Raw genomic sequence first — 22,740 nt, forward strand, 5'->3', positions numbered from 1 at the left:
CCGTATCTCTGTTTGGAGCATATTATATATTGGCGGAAAGCTCTTCGAGGCTACTTTTTTCAGAATTTTAGTTTTAAGTAAAACACCCAAGGTAAGTGGGGAAAACAGTAAATTACTGCAGCTGCGCAGAACTGTTTGTACACAGAAAACGTTATAGTATCTACAAATTCATTAGCAATTTACCGGGAACATGTTGGGCATGATTTTTATGTGATTGTGAACCTAAAGGGTCTACTTTTGCTGTTTGTAAATTTAGGCAACTATATATGTATAATATGCATGTTAATTAGCTGATTAGCTCTCACTTAGCTTTTGCTAATGTTTTGTGATGATAACTTGTAGGTGATATAATCGATAATGATCAGAGTGGTCAAGTCATGTGGGATAATGAGATTATTAGTCAAGGGCACGCGTGATCAAGTCTTGGGAGCGGGTCAACGAATTGGAAACATGTTAAGTTTGTGCGTATCGTTTAATGAAGTTTATTTTATCGAGTCGAGCTTTCTTATAGGACGTGTTTTGGAGTATATCTAAGGTCGGTTTGTAAGCGGTTATCGGTTTTTATGTGTTATTAGTCGTATACGTTTTTATGAATTTTAAGTGATTAAACATGTTTAGTTTTTTTTTCGTTGAGACGTGTCTTCTTACGATTAAGTCATGCTGAAATTTTAAAGTAAAAGAAATGTTAACCCATCAAGCCTTGTTTGATGTTTAGGGGTTTGACGTGGGTGTATTGTTAAGTTATTTGTGCCAGTGACTTTATGAACTATTTTTAAGATGTATTTTGGTTTGTTATAATAATAAAAGTTTGTTTTAATATGTATTTTGGTTCGCGGGATGGTTTCACGGGTCGAGCCCATTTATTAATGTAACTGTGTTTTGTTTGGAAATTTCTACAGTTCGGGTGAAGACCTCGGTTTGGGTTGCATGTATGAAGAGTTGAAGACATTGGTTCGGAATGAAGACGTTGGTTTAGTTGTTGTATATAACTTTCATTTTTAAACATATATATTTGTGGCACTGTGATTTTTTTTTTGTATATTTGAAACATTTTTGTATATTGATTTCATTTTTAGGTATATATATTTGCATATATTAGGTTTTGTATAATGAGTTTATATGATAATAGAAACAAAAAAAATCTGATAGTTCATTTTGCACGAAATAGTTCGGAGGGGTATAATAGTCATTCTGCATAGCCATTCAGACGTCCAACCAAACAACCCTTACTGGTTCAGCACTTATTGGCTCAGAGCCTCTTAATCATTCATACCTCTTAATCATTCAGCGCTTGTCAAACAGCCCCTAAATTGGACTCGGCGGCAACAGAGTGTAAACCCCGTTGGATGGCATAAGAGGAAATAATTTGAATTATACCGTGAAAAAGGACAAAAATATATATCAACTGTATTGTATTACAAAGCTTCAACTTCAATTCTGATTTTGTTAGGTTATACTACTTGATGCTTATAGCTTGTTTTTTTTACTTGGGGTTCATTTCCAGATGCTAAAAGGTTGATTGGAAGGAGATTCAGTGATTCCAGAGTGCAGCAAGACATCAAGTTATGGCCTTTCAAGGATCTGATGACACCCCAAAGATTGTCGTCACTTACATGGTGGATCACTGTGTGCGTGAATTCAAGAGGAGATGGAAAAAGGACTTGACTGGGAACCAAAGAGCACTGGGAAGGTTGAGATTGGCTTGTGAGAAAGCAAAAAGGATTCTCTCGTATACTACCGTTACACCTATCGATTTGGATTTCTTGCATGAGGGGATTGATTTTTCTATTAAATTTACTCGAGCTAAATTTGAAGAGCTAAACATGGGTTTGTTTAACAAGTGCATTGAGACTTTGGAAACATGTTTAAGTGATGCGAAGATGAAGAAATCATGTGTAGATCGAGTAATTCTTGTTGGAGGCTCAACTAGGATACCAAAGGTCCAGCTTATGCTGCAGGAGTATTTTGATAGCAGAGGTTTATGCAAAAGTGTAAACCCTGATGAGGCGGTTGCTTACGGTGCAGCCGTCATGGCTTCAAAAGTAAGCGGTGGCAGTGACAAGAGGGTTCAAGATGTTTTGCTACATGATGTCACTCCATTATCACTTGGTGAAGAAATAAGAGGAAAACGTTTTGATGTTATGATCCAAGAAACACTCCAATACCTACAAGTAACACCAAACGATACTATACAACTCGTGATAACCAAACCGTCATGAGTTTCAAGGTGTATCAAGGTGAGAGATCAAAATCTACAGATAACCATTTGTTGGGAAAGTTCCGCATTTCTGGAATACCACCTGCTCCCAAAGGAGTCTCTAAAGTTATGGAATGCTTTGAAATAGATGCCAATGGTATCTTAACAGTCACTGCCTCGATAATATCCACCGGTAAGATGGAGAAACTCGTAATTTCTAATGAAACTGGAATACTTTCCAAAGAAGAGATTGCGAAGATGGTAAAGGATGCTGAAAAATACAAACTTGAGGATCAAGAGTTCAAAAAGAAAGCCAAAGCCCACAATGCACTGGAGGATTGCATATACAAGATGAAAATAAAGATCGAAGAGCACAGTGTGAAGAATAGTGTGCACCATGAGATCGTGTAGTTAATGAAAAAAGTCATTGATGAAACGAATGAGTGGCTCGAGGACAACCATGCAGCACCTTTTGCTGAGCTTGACCTTAAGAAGGCACACCTCGAATTTGTTTGCAAGCCGGTGTTTCAGGTCTAAGGTTATGGTTGCTAAATATTAGAGTCTAAGCTTTTGTTTAACTTTTTGCTCCACTTAATCTGTCATCGATATCAGCGGCTGTTGAATGTTGGAATCTAAGTGGATACTAATATTGTAGGTTAAGTTTCATGACAGTCTGCAGGTGCATGCTTAGACCTCTACTTTTTCTATGACTCGTATGTATGATATTAAATAGTTTATAAGTTAAAAATCTTTCGTATTCTAATTGCTTTGTTGTCAAGTATGATTTGATAAGCCTTTACGTGACACATTAATTGATTGATTAACACTAATTGGTGATGTTTTATCATGTGAAAAGTGGATGTTGCAACAGAGATCTGTGCAACAAAAAAGACTTTTGTATTGGATTTCATGATTACTTAAAAGTTGTTCATATGTTTTTTGAATATCCAGAAATGTGGTAGCTTGTAAAGGATTATATGATACAAAGTTGTGATAGTGGTCACATACTCACACGGCTACACTATATAATTAGCTTAATATTTTTGGCATTTTCGCTAACATTGATTGCATTCATGCCGGTGTCTTTTTTTTAAATGATTACAGTTACCCACTTGTAATGTTATTGATGTACTGTAGTTAGTCGTACGTGAAGAACTCGAATGTCGCAGACCTGGACGTTGTCCCTAATGCATATATTTACATATATATGAAATAATTGAAGTAATAAATAAATATATATTCATTCACTTGTGGGATATTTTTTTTCTCTTGATCGTTTTTGATACGATCCTATTATATTAATAAGTATATTATTATTATTATTATTATTTAAGTTTATCTATTATTTAGTTTCATTATTATAGTCAATTATGCTTCCTTATTGTTTTATCTTTCTTTAGTTTTATGTATTTGTTTTTCTATATAATGTAATCTTGTTTATGAAAAAGAATAAGAAAGAATTATTATTTGGGTATATTTTCTATTCTTCTCTTGTGTTCTTGGGAGATTAACGGTTTTCTCGAATAAACCGTAACAGTTTTAAATATCAGAAACATTATTTACATATGAAATAAATAATGTATATTCATACATATCTTATCTGACAATTCATATTTGAAAATCTGTTTGTTGGAGATATATTTTGCAATTTATCAGTATTTTATTATTATTTTCGGTTTAGTGTTGGTAGAAGTGGAAGAGGGTTGTTTTGGTGTCGGTTTGGGGTTTGGTTTGTGGTGCCAATAGGTTCTTTTTTTGGTTTTTGATGGGTGAATTTGGTGTAGGAAAGGTTTTGGGGCAAACGGTTTCGATGGCGGTGTAAGAGGTGGTAGTGGCGGTTCATGGCGTAATAGTGGTGGGCGAGCAATTAGTGGTGGTGGAGGCCCTAAACCTAGTTGGGCGTTAAGAAGCACGAGTTGTTGTTGGTTCTTCTCGAGAATGATACACAAGTCGTCAATCAATGACATGATGTGAGAGGGCATGGTGGAAGGTGAGTAAGCCAATGAAAGCACCTTTGATAGAAAGCCGATTCGAGATGGCTAATCTCCCAAGATAGTGACCCTTTGAGCGGGTTAGACTCCAAAGAAATAGAGAGAACAAGACATGTAATTTACTTCAATATTCTTCTTCTTCTTCCATTTTCATTAATAGAACCATACTTAAATACACATAAACTTAACCATACTAGGATAACTAAAATAGAACGTGCAACTACATGACATAATCATGAACATGGGAACATGCCAACGTGGGTAAGTACTATAGTATGCATGCATGCAGAAAAGAAGGATAGTGCAACGTGGGTAGATACGGTGACCGTATCATAGTGTTATCTAGCTATTAGCTATATTCTAGTATATTTTGAAGTACTAGATAGATGTTGGCATACCGACTGTTGTTGCTCATATATAGATACATGCAATCACTTTAATTTAGAGTCTTATTTCTCCTCAACTCTGAACGTAATGGACGGAAAAGTGACCGACTCGCCGGCAATCGGCATTGATCTTGGAACAACTTACTCACGTGTTGCCGTTTGGAAGCATAACCGGGTCAAGATCATACCTAATGATCAAGGAAACAGAACCACACCCTCTTCTGTTGCTTTTGCTGATGCAGAGCGCCTAATCGGTGATAGCGCCAAGAATCAACAAACAATGAACCATGCTAACACCATATACGGTCAGACTATTGTTTTTTTAGTTTCTATTGAATGCTGCTTATTTTATTTTTAGCCATGAATTTTCTAGAATATTTGACCTTTGTTATTTATAATGGCTCCTGCTTAGATTATATATGCTTGGTGCTCTGTTAGCTACTAGATGAATATTTATGATTTGACTTATCAAATTGCAATGAAATATTTGATGATATAGTTTGTTTTAATCATGGATTTGCAGATGCTAAGAGGTTGATTGGAAGGAGATTCAGTGATTCCAAAGTGCAAGAAGACATCAAGTTGTGGCCTTTTAAGGTCGTCAAAGGCTCTGCTGACACACCAAAGGTTGTGGTCACTCACAAAGGTCAAGAGAAGGAGTTTTTGGCTGAAGAAATCTCATCAATGATTCTGGGAAAGATGAAAGAAACTGCTGAGGCGTATCTTGGAAAAGTTGTTGAAAATGCTGTGATAACTGTCCCTGCTTACTTCAACGATTCACAACGTCAGGCTACCAAAGATGCTGGTACTATTGCTGGATTAAACGTCATCCGTATGATCAATGAGCCTACAGCAGCTGCTATTGCTTATGGTCTAGACAACAAGTCTGATATTGTTGGCAAGATGAACGTGCTTGTCTTTGATCTGGGCGGTGGGACTTTTGATGTTAGTCTGATGACTATTGAGGAAGGGGGTGTTTTTGAGGTGAAAGCTGTTGCTGGTGACACGCATTTGGGAGGCGGGGATTTTGTTAACCGCATGGTGGAATACTGTGCTCAAGAATTTAAGAGGAGATGGAAAAAGGACTTAACTAGGAACCAAAGAGCATTAGGGAGGTTGAGATTTGCTTGTGAGAAAGCAAAAAGGATTCTCTCATGTGCTACTCAAACATCAATTGATTTGGATTTCTTGCATGAGGGGATTGATTTTTCTATCAAATTTACCCGGGCTAAATTTGAAGAGCTGAACATGGATTTGTTTAATAAGTGCATCGAAACTTTGGAGACATGTTTTAGTGATGCAAAGATGAAGAAATCATGTATTGATCAAGTGGTTCTTGTTGGTGGTTCAACTAGGATACCAAAGGTCCAGCATATCCTGCAGGAATATTTTGATGGTAAAGAGTTATGCAAAAATGTGAACCCTGATGAGGCGGTTGCTTATGGTGCAGCCGTTATGGCTTCAAAGGTAAGTGGTGGCAGTGACAAGAGTGTTCAAGATGTTGTGCTACATGATGTCACTCCTTTATCACTTGCTCCCAAAGGAGTACCTAAAGTTATGGAATGCTTTGAAATTGATGCCAACGGTATCCTTACAGTCACTGTTTCCATAATATCCACGGGTAAGATGAAGAAACTTACAATCACCAATGCGATCGGAAGACTCTCCAAAGAAAAGATAGAGAAGATGGTACACGACGCCGAGAAGTACAAATACGAGGATCAAGAATTCAAGAAGAAAGCAGAAGCCCACAATGCATTAGAGGATTGCATATACAAGATGAAGAAGAAGATAGAAGAGCATAGTGTCAAGGAGAGTGTGCACCATGAGATCTTGCAGGTAACGAAAAAAGCCATTGACAAAACGAGCAAGTGGCTCAAGGATAACCAAGCTGCACCTTTTGCTGAGCTTCACTCTAAGAAGGTACACCTAGAGTTTGTTTGCAAGTCTCTTTTTTAGGTCTTTGATTATTAGGATCTAAGCTTGTGTTTTGTCTTTTTTTCCCATCTAATCTGTCACTATATTCCATCCATGTCTTGCTTTGTTCAGTTAAGTTTATTTTCAATCTTTTTTTCTTTGGTTAAATTTAGCGTTCACTTACATATCAATATGGTTTTGTTAAATGTATCATGATAAAGATATACACCTACCTATGCATTGGTTTCTTAAATGAATTCTTAAGACAATTACGAAGTTAGTAAAACAATATTTATTCGGCTAGTTAAACCAACACTAATGTGTTGTAGCAATGAGTTGACGTGTATTCGGTGTATATTGATTACATTAGTAAAGGTAGCTTAATACTCAAAATATAAATTTGTTGAATTAAAATATACAAAGATTAACATACAAAAAAATATATATATTTAAAACGATAAGATTATTTTTCGGATATCAGTTTCACTATATATCTGTATCCGAAATTTTGGATACGGATTCGGATTGTGAAACCTACTATCCAAAATATTCGGATATCCAACTTTGAACTTCCCTAATCACTACCCAATTATCCAACCAAAATTTTGTTTAATCCCCTTTACCTACTTGTATCAGAAGCCTTCCTACATCCTTAAATTAATAATTGATTTATCCTCTTCCAATTTTACAATACTCTTCCATGTCCCACTAAAGATTTTTTAACCGGAATAGTGTCAATTGTGGATATTTGTATGAATCACCACGATAGTCGATTTTTTAACCGGAATAGTGTCAATTGTGGATATTTGTATAATACACCACGATAGTCTTAATCCAAAGAGATGATCTATTGTTTTTAAATTCCAACCATTATTTAGCTAGTTAAGTCACGTTTGTAGCTTTCAAACCAATTTTTTCATAACCGAATCAAACAATGAATCAGACGTGCCATAGGTTCACCTGTTCAACCGGTCAGACAATTTTTTTTTCTTAAAAATGACGGTTCAGATTAAAAAAGTGTTGATTTAAAAACATATTCTTTCTATAGTAAACCAGTTCATCGATTCAATTCTCCAGTCAAATCAGTGAACCGCTTCGAACCGGCCAGTCTTATAAGAACTTGACGGAATGACTACCGACTCGGAGATCCAAACAAATAATTTTGGGTGACAGATAATATGTCATCATTTAATTTAATATTTATTAAAAGAAAACAATCCAGGTCGTCAAACATATATCCATGTAACATTTCAAAACCAAAATAATAATAATAATAATAATAATAATAATAATAATAATAATAAAAGAGAAAGCAATTGACAACTTTAGCATCACCCCCAAACCTCATTCTTCATCAACCTTTTCTCTCACTTGAAGAAACCCTAAAACAAATTTACAGAAGCAATGATCAACACCAATCTTCCATGAAAACAAACTAACAATGAAATGTTATTATTATTACTATTATCACACTCAATTCACTTCCCAATTTCTATTCAAATCCAATAACCCCAAACACCAAACCCTTATCGGCGCTAACCACACCTCCGCCCGTTTCTGCTCCCGTTAACCAAATCCAAATCCGACCCGAACCCACTTCACCATGGACCCACTAACCTCCAAACACCGCTTCTTCCGAAACGCCGTCGTTCGCTTCCTCGTATTCTGTCTCCTCATTGTCGGCATCCGGTTCGCTTACGTCATCACCATCCGCGGCGAATCTTGCGTTTCCGGCGATGAATTCTGCTTCTTCTCCGTTAATAATAATAAAAATAATAATAATTACAAACTCGTCACCACCGCCGGTGCCGGAGCTTCGTCGGCGTTGACGCTACATCCGGCAGCGGAAACATCGCCGGAGTTTCACAAACGGGTGATGTTTTACATAACAGTGTTTCAGGATCTAATCGTTGATGGGCTTTTGTCGACGAGATCGAAGGCGTTGTGCGTTGATACGCCGGTGGGTGATGATGTTTATGCTTTGAAAGTGATCGGAGTTGATGACGCCGTTGGGATTTACAAGAAGGCGATGAAGCCGTTGGTTGTTAACGGGTTCGGGTTTCGTCAGCCGTTTGCGGATAACACGTTTGATTTTATATTCTCGGGTGCGGGAGGATTGGACCGATCGGAGAAAGCAGGGGAGTTCGCGGCGGAAGTCGGACGGACTCTTAAACCCGAAGGGTATTTCGTTGTGCATACGGCGTCTAAAGATACGTATAGCTTCAATTCTTTTATTGCTTTATTTAATTGTTGTAAATTCGTACACTCGAGACGTATAGATGGGTTTGATTCTGTTCCTAAGATTCATGAGATTGTGATGAAGAAACAAAGTTATATTAAAATTAAGAAGAAAACGGAACAAATTTTGAGTAGCAAATGCTCGGTTCCGGTATATAAACAAGATTTAGTTAAGAAAGCCGAGCCTTTGATTGTAAACGAGCCTTTAAAACCGTGGATTACGTTGAAGAAAAATATTCAAAATGTGAAGTATTTGTCTTCTATGGTGGATATTAACTTTAAGCAAAGGTATGTTTACATAGACTTTGGTGCTCGGAGCTACGGTTCGAGTATGGCTAGCTGGTTTAAGAAACAATATCCAAAATAAAACAAGACATTCCACATATACGCGGTAGAAGCAGATAGACATTTTCATGATCAGTATAAGTTAAAAAAAGGTGTTACTTTGTTACCGTATGCTGCGTGGGTCAAAAACGAGACTTTAGTGTTTGAAATCAACCAAACTCCCGGTGATGAAAATGTGGAGCAAGGTAGAGGAATGGGTCGGAATCAACCGGTGAAATCAGGTGGCGGGATTGTGGGATCTGTTGATGAGATTCAAGGGTTTGATTTTGCTGAGTGGTTGAAGAACACGGTTTCTGAGAAAGATTTTGTGGTGATGAAGATGGATATTGAAGGGACTGAATTCGATTTGATCCCGAGGTTGATTGAGACAGGAGCTATTTGTTTGATTGATGAGGTTTTTCTTGAATGTCATTATAATCGGTGGCAAAAATGTTGCCCGGGTGTTAGGAGTACAAAGTACCAGAAAACTTACGGGCAATGTTTGGATTTGTTCAAATCGTTAAGGCAGCGCGGCGTTCTTGTTCATCAATGGTGGTAACGGGTAACTGGTAAACTTTATACTTTGTTTTTTCTTTTACACTGCAATTGTTGTATTTTTACCTCAGTTTCTTTTGCATTCGTTTAGGTTTTACTTGAAAGAACAATCACTCAATTGTGTATCATTTTATAATAATGTTAATATTTGTCCTATACCATCTTTAAATTATGTTAGAACATCAAGATTCGTCACCTTTAATGCCATTCTTTGTATTCTCAAAGTGACCAAGATTAGTGAAATTTAATGTCTTGTTGAGTGTTTGGAGTTGGTGGGTATGATTTTCATGGTTCAGTTTTAAGCTAGTTTTAAGCTACCTTAGCTGGTCATCAGTTCGGTTTCATGGCCAGTTGTTCAATTTTATATAGGTTGATTGGTTTAGGCGTTCTCAAACAGGAGTGGACAGTTTGGTTTACGATTTACACTCGAAGTCGATTGTAAAAAGGTAAACTGAACTGCAGGGTTTTGGGCTATGTATCTTTTTAATATCTTAGTTTCGTGTTTAAGTATTCAAGTTCGACCTGGTTTTTCTTAATGTTTAACAATATCTTTTTAATTATTTGGTCATATTTTTTGCATCTGTTAATATAATAGCCTAAAGTCCAAAGCATGAAACTAGACTGACTGTTAAAAGTGTTAGCAATGGTTTGGTTTTAGTTTGTTTTAGTTATATATCTCGATGAGCCGAAACCAAAGCTCTTATTTTTTTGTTGAGTAACAGATAGATTTGACAAATACATCACTTGATGTGAAATACAAAGTCAAGGTTTAGCCAAGGCTTAGCTCACGACCCCACTACTCATCGTATTTGGTTTTGGTTCTGGTTGTAACGATCGAAGATATAACTAATGGTTTGGGTTATGATTTAACCCATAAAATGTTAAAACCATACCATTAAAAGGTTTGCAAATTGATATTTGCAAGTGGTGGTGATTGTCTCACAAGTTTTTTTTTTCCTTTTTTTTTTAATTTTTTTTAAAGTTATTTGGTGAGTTTTTAGTAACAAGTCTTCCAAGTGGTGGCATGATAATCGAGGGTTTCTTTTTCTTTTGGCCCACTTCTTTTTGCTTATTCTTGATCTTCCTTGATTAGGGCTAAAGGGTGATTAGATTTTTGTACAAGTTCAAAAGTATTGGGTACAAATCAGTAGAGCATTGTGAATACAAAGATTTTGTGGGTAATGGATGGGGCTAACATGATTAAATGAACGATATGTCTATTTTCAAAGCTAGGCTGTAATGATGCATGCATATAGGTTTGTTCTTTGTGGCCCAAAATTCAAAAGTGATGCTTTACATAAATACATCATTTATTCATTTATGGTTGGACAAATATCGGATATTGTAAGTTAGGGTCTGATTGATAGCTTGTTATCTGATAGAGGACATCTAAATTGATAAGAGAGAGTATCTAAATTGATAAGAGATAGTGTGTGTTTAGTATCTAAACCGCGTGCAACGTGTAGGAAGGTGCGAGTTTTATTTTTATTTTATTAAGATTTTCTAAGATTTGAAATTTTGAAATTAGAATTGGAACTAATTCTGTTGTTAAAAAATGTGTTTGCTTGATTAAGCTAGGAATTTGAAGTGAAATTTTGTTTTAACGAATTCTATCATTTTGCTCAAAAACGTGTTTGGTTGGTTAAACTTGGGTGATGGGATCTCAAAACTTTTCAAGGAATTCATTAACGATTATTTAACATAACCTTTCAAGAGCACTACTTTTTAACCTATATCCATTGACCGTTCATGCATGAGGTAGTTCAAGTCTCAAGTTCGTTCACTTCACGTCTCGATCTAATCAAATGAAAGGTGTCTTCAATGTATCAAATTTGCTACTTGCTACGAGATCAGACCCAAAACCATTATCAAATTTGCTACTTGACACGAGATCAGACCTAAAAACATTTGAAGAATCAAGACCCAAAATTTAGAAATAAAACCTTCAGAAAACAATAACCAATTAACACAACAAAGACAAGAATATAACCTTAGAAGTTAACGAAATGAGTTCCTTTTAAACATTCCAAATTCGGTTCAAGTCAAACGTTCCAATCTTCGCAAACTCCGTTAAATTTTTATTTTGAAAGGTGCAAACACCGTTAATAAAAACATCTTTCAAACATTTCAATTCCTTTATGACATTTGAATGTTTCACAACTCAACATTTCAATGAACCAAACACCCTTTAGACTTCATGAAAGTGTTGTTGGAAACCTTCATACTTTTCAATTGTTTTGCAAACTAAACCTTGGATTTTTCAATTGCTGACTCCAATTGATACCGAAAACGTGTAGATTTCCAATTGATATCAGAACTTATATTGATCTTTTGAAGTTGACGTCTGAAATGTCAAACTTCGATTTTTCAAATCAGAATCAATGACCAAGTTTTATTTGATTTTTGGCAAGTTCTTAAATTGAACACACTTTGGGCAGATTTTATGCATATATTTGTGTTTAATTTTAAAGCTTCATTAGGTTACGTATATATGTGTTTATTAGGTTGTAGATAAAGTATATGTTTTATTAGGTTGTAGATAAACCTTTTTAGGTAGTGGATAGAGCACCAAAGAACTTGTATCCCAACAGTATTAAGATGTTTGTTAACCGCGGTTACCAAAGCGTTCGTACCTTATAAACCAAGATACAAATGAACTTGTTTTCAACTAATTATGATGATATGATATCATTTAAACATAACTTAATATAGATGAACTCTACATGACAAATTTTTATTTTGCTTATTAAAAAAAGCCTATAAATACATGTAAGGCAATATTATGGTACAAAATACATAGGATTAGGCAGTTTAAAGGTTCTATTGCCAACAAATTGGCCATGAAGATCACTCCATTGGTCACCTACATTCCCCCATATTCTATAACCTTGTTCCACCAACTTCCTTCTCATTTCTGATTTGTAAATTATGCCACTTTGCCCTTTGTATGCTTCACTCCTAACATATATTAAATAATAATAAGAAAATAGAAAGAAATTAGTTAAGTTTTACTAATTCGGTGCCTATAAATTTTTTCACATTGGTAAACACTTGCTCACACTCTAGTGTAGGCCTCATGCTCATATATAGTTTCCAATGTTTTTTTTTCTTACCTTTGATCTCTTTGAAAGCACATGTTTAACGCAAACTGTGTTTTACCTTATCACATTTGATTATTAAGTATCAGTTACGAGTTCACTAATAGTAGGTAATCACAGTAAAATTGTTTTTTTACCTTAGAATAAGTCGTTCAAAACCGAAGAATCCTTGAAAGTGTAAGTTCCGAAGAGTAGGTTGCTCAAACATCGTTTCATCTCTACCCGTGATGAGAAACACCTTAAAACCACGTTCTATTAACTTTTGGAACAATTGCAAGATTGGAGAAATCGCTAAGGATATGCCTCTTGATGCCCATTCTTTAAACGCTTGTGGATCGTATGGATCACATCTAAATCAAATACAAACAAACGTAACATGTTAGCAACATTATTGGTTTTAAAACCGATTTAGTACTTTCGAAAAGTAATCATACTAAAATCGACAACTTTACCCGAATCTCTTTCCTTTATAATAAAAGACATTTGAAAGACAAGTATCATCAACATCCAAAACCCATGCATCCAAACCATCATGAGACAGAACAATTTCATCAATATAGCTATTCATATGCTCAACAATCAAATTCAAATCAGAAAAATATTGGCCACCAAGCATGTAAACTTCAACATCATGGAGACACTGAATTGGGACGCTGCGCCACCCTTGTATGTTGCCAGTCTCTGCTGCTAGCCGCCAACTTAAACAATAGCTCGATGACAACTCCACCAATCGATCACCATACGGTGGGTGATTATTATAAAGTTTTGTGCTCATAACCATCTTTAATACAACAAATAAAAGAGAACACGCTAGGGTTTCTCTTTGATTCTTCATTCTAATCACGTCCCTCGCACGTTTAATGCATGAGAGTTTTAAAATAAAGTCATTATAAAACACCTAAAATGACAATTTAAACTATAAGACATACCGGTTTCAAAATGAGAAGTATTGAATCAACAAAGAGTGGTTTCTTTGGCAACTACATATCCCATGCTTATATAGCGTTCAAAAGGGAGCATAAAGTAGATTGTCCTATGATTTTTTAAAAGTAATTATTTTAATATTTTTATAAATATTATCTTGCTTATATAATACATGAGTTTGAAAAGGAGTCGGAGTAGAAATATGGGGTGTAAGCGAGCCAAGCTCGAAATTAGTCGAGTTTAAGCTTAAACTCTTGTAAGTTGAACAAGTCGAGTTTGAACTCTAGTAAACTTGGCTTGGCTTAGCTCGTCTACAGCTGAAATCTGAAATGGAAACACTAAAAGAATATTATTATATTGATTCTAATACCCAAGCAATATTTTTTTCTTTTTGAAAGCCAAATCTAAAAAAAACAACTAGCAAGAGGCCAAGTTACAGAAAGTCCTTAAGATAAAGATAAAAAAGACAACAAAACTAAAACGGGAAATGTATAAAATTTAATCTGCACCAAATCTCTCATTCTAAGATTGCCCTCTTGCTTATGCTTTTGATCCGCAAGAACGAGTATGCTTTAATATCCTTCACAATTGAGCAATCCCTCACTAAATATATTCTCGTTTCTTGCTTTCCATGTCAACCAAAGAGTCAAATATTACATAATAATTCATAAGTTCTTTTTGTAGATTGTTGGTGTAACACCCCAACCCGGAACAGGCTAACGTGTTACTATTACAGATATCAAATCAACGCCACAATCCAAAATACAACAAAAATTAATGCAACCTACGTCATATTATTAAACAAAATGAATTAACTTTTATAAGCTTGAACTTCATTTTTATCTCTCATCACTAAATTCCCCGAATCCCGGATTACCTGAAAACAAAATAAGAAAAACAAAACAAGAAAACACGGCTGAGCCAAAAATTGCCCAGTAACGGAAAGAACAATAGTATAGGTAAAAGCACACATAAGACAAAACACATACTGAAATAGAACTGAAACTATTGCGGATATAAAACCACGTTTTAGACCGAACTATAATTAAATGCGAAACATAATCCGATACACGATCGGGACGTAATCTGAATATACTCAAATTTAACCAAAGGCATATACACATATCGAAACAGACCAGAAATATAGCGAAACAAAATATAATTACTAAAATACACGACGATGATGTTAAAATAAATAGGTCGTGAAATACGGAAGCACCCAGAGCCTAAACAGAGGGGTACACAGCTAGCTAGTCCATGCACCAAAGAGACGGTGTGGGTGGCGTGCACACATTGTTCCATCTCAAACAGAAGTCAGGAGTCAGGAGTCAGGAGTCAGAAGTCGGAGCTAAGATCGATCTATACGCCTCTAAGTGGCCAAGGTACTACATGAGTACTTTCAGAGACGCCGTGAACTTTGATTACGCACTGTCACGATAAGTGCCATGTCAGGAGTCGGAGCTAAGATCGATCTATACGCCTCTAGGGGCCAGAGTGCTTATACAAGCACAAGCTAGAGACGCCGTGAACTTTGATTACGCACTGTCACGATAAGTGCCATGTCGTTGACGCCCCAACGACAAGTCAGAAATGCTCGGGTAATAGAGTACTGAAGCTAAATTCATATAACTAAATTCGAACAGGAACATGCAACAATGAATACAAAATATATATAACCTATTGCATGTTAAAAACTTAATATTAAACATATCATACGGATAAACTGAACTCAATCTGAAACTGAAAAATAACAAAAATCCGCACTACGAAGTGACGGACATAGAATATAATATAGAACCAGTACTATGAGTGAAGAAAACTAAAACCCGTACTAAAAAGTAACGGAATATAAATAATACTAAGAGGAAACAAAGACGGAAACCGTACTACCAAGTAACAGAATATAATTGATACTAAAAGTAACAAAAACAGAAACCGTACTACGAAGTAACAAGAAACAGAATCCGTAATGAAGTAACGGAATATAATTTATACTATGAGTGACAGAAACCAGAAACCGTACTACCAAGTAACAGAATATAATTTATACTATGAGTGAAGAAAAACAGAATCCGTACCTTGGTTTAGCAATCAAAGCAAAAAAATGAACAAGTCGTCCATAACACGTATAAGAACCTATCATTTAGTTACATTTATATAACGAGTTAAACATATATAACTTAATTAAATTCGGCGACTCGTTAATTTTCCCGCGACGGCCACACTTATAAATCATGATCTATTAATAAAACTACTTGTCATATGATCGTTTTACTAATTATCCAAAAGTTTTAAGTTTTCAAAATATAAACATTTATATATATAACTTTGAATTACAAAAACCTTTTTTTTTGTCATGCAAGAAGTAGGATAACATGGCATAACTTTACTCAGAACACCAACCAATTCTTTATTTAACTAACACCTATAATTTGAATATTCATAAATTCTTATTAGTTATGTTTAGTTTTAATTCTAACCAACACACACCCCTACATATATCCATACGTACATACTAATTACTCACGTGAATGAATTGGACACCAATTTGACAATAGAGTATGCACTATTATATCTTTTCATATGCTTAAATCCTATATCTAAGTTTATTACTTTCAACATCCTTACTTAGAGTGCCAAAATCCAAATATAAACAAACAGATCCCAACGAAAGTTAAAGAAAATTCCTTTGTTTAAGATCATCATTTAAAAACATTGATTCCGATTACACAAGTTTTCGTCGCGGGAACAAATTAACTAACAAGAGCAACTTATGTACTAGAACAAGTTAAATCATGTACAAACCAGAAGCTAAGGATCGTAGCTACAACGACGTGGATTTCCGGCAACGGGTTGCGGTGGTGGCGAAGACCTCACGTGCACGAGCAGGGAATGGAAGTGAGCGGTGGTTGGCTGACTACCAGCAGCGTCGGCGAGGACTCGTGTAACGGTGGCTGCGGTGCCCGGTTTCTCCGGTGAGTTGCAGGGCGGTGGTGGTGCACGGTACTTGACGGTGGTGACGAAGTGAACTTGTCTCGCGACACGGAAGCAATGAAATTTGCAAGGATAGCAGCGATGAACTACTACAGGTCCGTGACGGTCCGTCGGCAGTGGAGTCACCGGCGACCGCTTGAATCAGAAACAAGGTAGGGTCACGTAGAGAGAGAGAGGCCAGTGGTGGTGGTTTAAAACAGTTGCGGCGGCGGTGGTTTTCAAGTAACGGCAGAACCGAATATGATGGTGGTAGGGTTTTGTGAGATTTATGTTGGAGTCTTATCGCGTTTGTGTATATATATATTAAACGAGTTATAAGCGTGATCAAATTCCTAAATAAGTTGATTGTTTGCTGCTCACGTTTGAATTTGAAACAAGTTGATCTAGATGATGATTGGAATATAAAATAATAAACATATGCTCAGTAATGAGTTTGAAATCATCTAGGTTTCAATTTTAAATTATTATTATTATTATTATTATTTTTATTCCCATTATTATTATTATTATTATTATATCATATTTTGTAAAACTAAAATTTACGGGTATTACAACTCTTCCATCCTAAAAAAAACATTTCGTCCTCGAAATTGTAAGACGGTGACACATACTTTCGGATATCACGGAAACGAAACAAACCTAAACTTTCATAAATTCAGACATGACAATTGCAAAGTCTTGGAAACAAATATTAGGACATATAAAACAGAATTCATATGAAATCAAAACCATCCAAACTGAAATAGCTGACTCGTTGCCATGATGATATTGAACGAAACTATGGGTAACCTAAAACTTGTATCGGATAATACTAGTTCTTATAAACGGAAATCAAAAATTTCATTTGAACACAGAATTACATATAACATAGTGGATAACTAATAACTAAAATAAATAAATTTTGATGAGCTAAAGCCTATGACTAAATTGTGTAACTAATAACCAAAACGAAAGACAGATAACTGAAACATGTGACTTATAAGTGGAAATAAAAAGTGATAACTAATGGAATACTAAAAAAAATCAAGACTTAAAACGTAAATTTTCAAAAACATATTTTGAATATTAACATGCATTTCTACACTGATATAAAAATAAATAAATATATAATAAAAGACACGTAACACTAGCAGATAATAGCGAAAACTTAAGACAATGTCGTATCTAAATATTAGAGGAACATTAAGCTGCAAAATGGATTTTAGTAGCACACATACATACCTTACATTTGTTAATACTTGTTGCTTTTGAATGTATACTTGTAAGATAAATATGTTACTTCACAAAAATCATTATGTTACTGAAACGATTTTATGAAGTTTAAAAATAAATTATCCAACTCAACTGTATATATTTTCTTATATCCATTACTAATATTTATTATTTTAAATATTTTAAATATGCGGATATTACAATTCTACCTCCCTAAATAAAATTTCGTCCTCGAAATTTCTAGTTATCCATGCGCAATCAAACTTTGACGTAACGGATAAGAAACATAACTTCAAGCGGTAATGATACCAAACAAAACTTAAATGGTAAACTAAAATATTTAACTGAGAATACTTAATCATATTACTGAAATGAAACAGAAAATTTTTCTCTAAATACATATAATTGGGTGTATCACAAAAATGTCAAACGAGGACATCTAAATGAATCCTATAACTAGTAACCGAGACAAAACAACTAACTGAAACAGGTGACTATAAGTAGAACTTAAAAACGGTAACAAATTTGATCCTTCATAATTTTTAAAAACTCAAAACATATCAAATTCAAAAATCAAATTTTATAAGTTTACATATTTTTTTTTACTCATATACAAATAAATAAATAGATAAATTAATAAACACATAACACTAGCACAATAAAGTGAAAAATCTTATGACGAGGTCATATCGGATGGAGTATTAGAGGAACAAAATCTGCATAAAAGAATTTTTGTAGCACACATGCGTACCTGTAAATTCACGATTACGTTCGCGACCATAATCGTCAATTTACCTTACGACTGTGTCCTAACAAGCCTTCCATTATGCATTTTAAAAACATGGCTTGGCTTATAACAAAAGAGTAATGTGATGACAAAATAATTAAGAAATGATGTTTATTCAAATGCATAATTATCGCGGAAAACGTCTAAAGGCGTGCGTGGTAGTAAAGTCTGAATCGAGCGTAGAGGGTACATAAGTCAAAGTCGTGATCCCTTTAGTTGTGTAGCGTTGTCTTCGAAAGTCATTTCCATATTTGTATAGTGTAAGCATGAACAATTTATTCAACTAAATGAAATCCGGAAAGTCAGAGATTGACGTAGGTGCCTAGAAAGGACTCTAAAAATAGACCGAAAATCACAAAATGATCGGCACGAAGATTGATATGAAATATTAATCCTAACCCAACGTCTACCCATTATCTCACAAGTCTGATTTTAAGGTTTAAGTTTTCTACAGGAAAGAGCCTTAGCTCTGATACCATAACTGTAACACCCCAACCCGGAACAGGCTAACGTGTTACTATTACAGATATCAAATCAACGCCACAATCCAAAATACAACAAAAATTAATGCAACCTACGTCATATTATTAAACAAAATGAATTAACTTTTATAAGCTTGAACTTCATTTTTATCTCTCATCACTAAATTCCCCGAATCCCGGATTACCTGAAAACAAAATAAGAAAAACAAAACAAGAAAACACGGCTGAGCCAAAAATTGCCCAGTAACGGAAAGAACAGAACAATAGTATAGGTAAAAGCACACATAAGACAAAACACATACTGAAATAGAACTGAAACTATTGCAGATATAAAACCACGTTTTAGACCGAACTATAATTAAATGCGAAACATAATCCGATACACGATCGGGACGTAATCTGAATATACTCAAATTTAACCAAAGGCATATACACATATCGAAACAGACCAGAAATATAGCGAAACAAAATATAATTACTAAAATACACGACGATGATGTTAAAATAAATAGGTCGTGAAATACGGAAGCACCCAGAGCCTAAACAGAGGGGTACACAGCTAGCTAGTCCATGCACCAAAGAGACGGTGTGGGTGGCGTGCACACATTGTTCCATCTCAAACAGAAGTCAGGAGTCAGGAGTCAGGAGTCAGAAGTCGGAGCTAAGATCGATCTATACGCCTCTAAGTGGCCAAGGTACTACATGAGTACTTTCAGAGACGCCGTGAACTTTGATTACGCACTGTCACGATAAGTGCCATGTCAGGAGTCGGAGCTAAGATCGACTATACGCCTCTAGGGGCCAGAGTGCTTATACAAGCACAAGCTAGAGACGCCGTGAACTTTGATTACGCACTGTCACGATAAGTGCCATGTCGTTGACGCCCCAACGACAAGTCAGAAATGCTCGGGTAACAGAGTACTGAAGCTAAATTCATATAACTAAATTCGAACAGGAACATGCAACAATGAATACAAAATATATATAACCTATTGCATGTTAAAAACTTAATATTAAACATATCATACGGATAAACTGAACTCAATCTGAAACTGAAAAATAACAAAAATCCGCACTACGAAGTGACGGACATAGAATATAATATAGAACCAGTACTATGAGTGAAGAAAACTAAAACCCGTACTAAAAAGTAACGGAATATAAATAATACTAAGAGGAAACAAAGACGGAAACCGTACTACCAAGTAACAGAATATAATTGATACTAAAAGTAACAAAAACAGAAACCGTACTACGAAGTAACAAGAAACAGAATCCGTAATGAAGTAACGGAATATAATTTATACTATGAGTGACAGAAACCAGAAACCGTACTACCAAGTAACAGAATATAATTTATACTATGAGTGAAGAAAAACAGAATCCGTACCTTGGTTTAGCAATCAAAGCAAAAAAATGAACAAGTCGTCCATAACACGTATAAGAACCTATCATTTAGTTACATTTATATAACGAGTTAAACATATATAACTTAATTAAATTCGGCGACTCGTTAATTTTCCCGCGACGGCCACACTTATAAATCATGATCTATTAATAAAACTACTTGTCATATGATCGTTTTACTAATTATCCAAAAGTTTTAAGTTTTCAAAATATAAACATTTATATATATAACTTTGAATTACAAAAACCTTTTTTTTTGTCATGCAAGAAGTAGGATAACATGGCATAACTTTACTCAGAACACCAACCAATTCTTTATTTAACTAACACCTATAATTTGAATATTCATAAATTCTTATTAGTTATGTTTAGTTTTAATTCTAACCAACACACACCCCTACATATATCCATACGTACATACTAATTACTCACGTGAATGAATTGGACACCAATTTGACAATAGAGTATGCACTATTATATCTTTTCATATGCTTAAATCCTATATCTAAGTTTATTACTTTCAACATCCTTACTTAGAGTGCCAAAATCCAAATATAAACAAACAGATCCCAACGAAAGTTAAAGAAAATTCCTTTGTTTAAGATCATCATTTAAAAACATTGATTCCGATTACACAAGTTTTCGTCGCGGGAACAAATTAACTAACAAGAGCAACTTATGTACTAGAACAAGTTAAATCATGTACAAACCAGAAGCTAAGGATCGTAGCTACAACGACGTGGATTTCCGGCAACGGGTTGCGGTGGTGGCGAAGACCTCACGTGCACGAGCAGGGAATGGAAGTGAGCGGTGGTTGGCTGACTACCAGCAGCGTCGGCGAGGACTCGTGTAACGGTGGCTGCGGTGCCCGGTTTCTCCGGTGAGTTGCAGGGCGGTGGTGGTGCACGGTACTTGACGGTGGTGACGAAGTGAACTTGTCTCGCGACACGGAAGCAATGAAATTTGCAAGGATAGCAGCGATGAACTACTACAGGTCCGTGACGGTCCGTCGGCAGTGGAGTCACCGGCGACCGCTTGAATCAGAAACAAGGTAGGGTCACGTAGAGAGAGAGAGGCCAGTGGTGGTGGTTTAAAACAGTTGCGGCGGCGGTGGTTTTCAAGTAACGGCAGAACCGAATATGATGGCGGTAGGGTTTTGTGAGATTTATGTTGGAGTCTTATCGCGTTTGTGTATATATATATTAAACGAGTTATAAGCGTGATCAAATTCCTAAATAAGTTGATTGTTTGCTGCTCACGTTTGAATTTGAAACAAGTTGATCTAGATGATGATTGGAATATAAAATAATAAACATATGCTCAGTCATGAGTTTGAAATCATCTAGGTTTCAATTTTAAATTATTATTATTATTATTATTATTTTTATTCCCATTATTATTATTATTATTATTATTATTATTATTATTATTATATCATATTTTGTAAAACTAAAATTTACGGGTATTACAGTTGGCGCGTGTGATTTAGTAAGATGTTTCCGTCTACATCTTACCCTCCTCAGACTCTATCATAGCTTTGCTATTGGTAAGATATACTAAGTACGATGATGATAATGATGATGTTTCCGACTATATTTGACCGTTATCCAAGTGTTGTGTTGCTTACGTTGTAAATAGAAAGATTAACGTTTGACCCAACTATAAAATGGGAAAATAGTCAGAATGCACTAAAAGGTATGGTAGTGGAAACTACAATACATGATATACAATTCCCTTGAATTTATTTGTCGGTAATTCAAAATGTCCGACCAAACACTAATGGATTGTTTGGTAAACTAAAAATAAAAATAGAAATTAGAAAATGCAATAATTTGTTACTAAAAAAAGGATCGTATGGAAAAGCTTTGAAAATTGTTTTTTAACACCAACTTTCATTAAACTACTAGCAAGACGCTAGGAACATAAACAAACAACAAAGAAGAGTGGTTCTTGATCCGATCATGCCATGAAATATTAATGAAAGGAGAGTGGTTCTTGATCCGAGGGTAACCCAAAGACTTAATGTCGTTCAAAGTTTTACTAAAGTTCGTTGATTTGCTTTCAAAGATAAATTCATTCTTTATTTCCAAATACACCAACAAGCCGTGAGGATATCTCGTGAAACACCTTTTTCTCCCGCTGTCCAAGGTTCCTAGATTCGCGCACCATAAGAAGAGCACCAAGAAAATAAATATTGGGGGACTTGACATTAATTGTTTTCCGATCAA

At 35.2% G+C, this 22,740-nt stretch overlaps 3 protein-coding genes and 1 pseudogene across 3 annotated transcripts; 3 read left to right on the plus strand and 1 right to left on the minus strand.

Annotated features, from left to right (window-relative positions):
* The first annotated feature begins 1,565 nt into the window (after positions 1-1,565).
* Positions 1,566-2,219, plus strand: LOC143572892 (heat shock cognate 70 kDa protein 2-like). The gene has a single exon (XM_077057926.1). It carries the CDS (start codon positions 1,566-1,568, stop codon positions 2,217-2,219), a length of 654 nt encoding a protein of 217 aa, XP_076914041.1.
* A 2,327-nt stretch (positions 2,220-4,546) lies between these two features.
* LOC143572893 (heat shock cognate 70 kDa protein-like) lies at positions 4,547-6,533 on the plus strand. Its single transcript, XM_077057927.1, has 2 exons — positions 4,547-4,879; positions 5,098-6,533. Exons 1-2 carry the CDS (start codon positions 4,663-4,665, stop codon positions 6,531-6,533), a joined length of 1,653 nt encoding a protein of 550 aa, XP_076914042.1. The 5' UTR covers positions 4,547-4,662.
* A 1,333-nt stretch (positions 6,534-7,866) lies between these two features.
* Positions 7,867-9,753, plus strand: LOC143572866 (uncharacterized; annotated as a pseudogene).
* A 2,552-nt stretch (positions 9,754-12,305) lies between these two features.
* Positions 12,306-13,605, minus strand: LOC143572868 (acid phosphatase 1-like). The gene is made up of 3 exons (XM_077057909.1): positions 13,159-13,605; positions 12,844-13,056; positions 12,306-12,566 (listed from the first exon to the last, which is right to left on the minus strand). The coding sequence occupies exons 1-3, from the start codon at positions 13,539-13,541 to the stop codon at positions 12,389-12,391; spliced, it is 774 nt and encodes a 257-aa protein (XP_076914024.1). The 5' UTR covers positions 13,542-13,605; the 3' UTR covers positions 12,306-12,388.
* Between the last annotated feature and the right edge of the window lie 9,135 nt (positions 13,606-22,740).

The sequence above is a fragment of the Bidens hawaiensis genome, unplaced genomic scaffold, assembly GCF_021521415.1.
Source record: "Bidens hawaiensis isolate Kalapana, Puna unplaced genomic scaffold, B.hawaiensis_p1.1 tig00026143_1, whole genome shotgun sequence".
Classification (NCBI taxonomy): Eukaryota; Viridiplantae; Streptophyta; class Magnoliopsida; order Asterales; family Asteraceae; genus Bidens; species Bidens hawaiensis.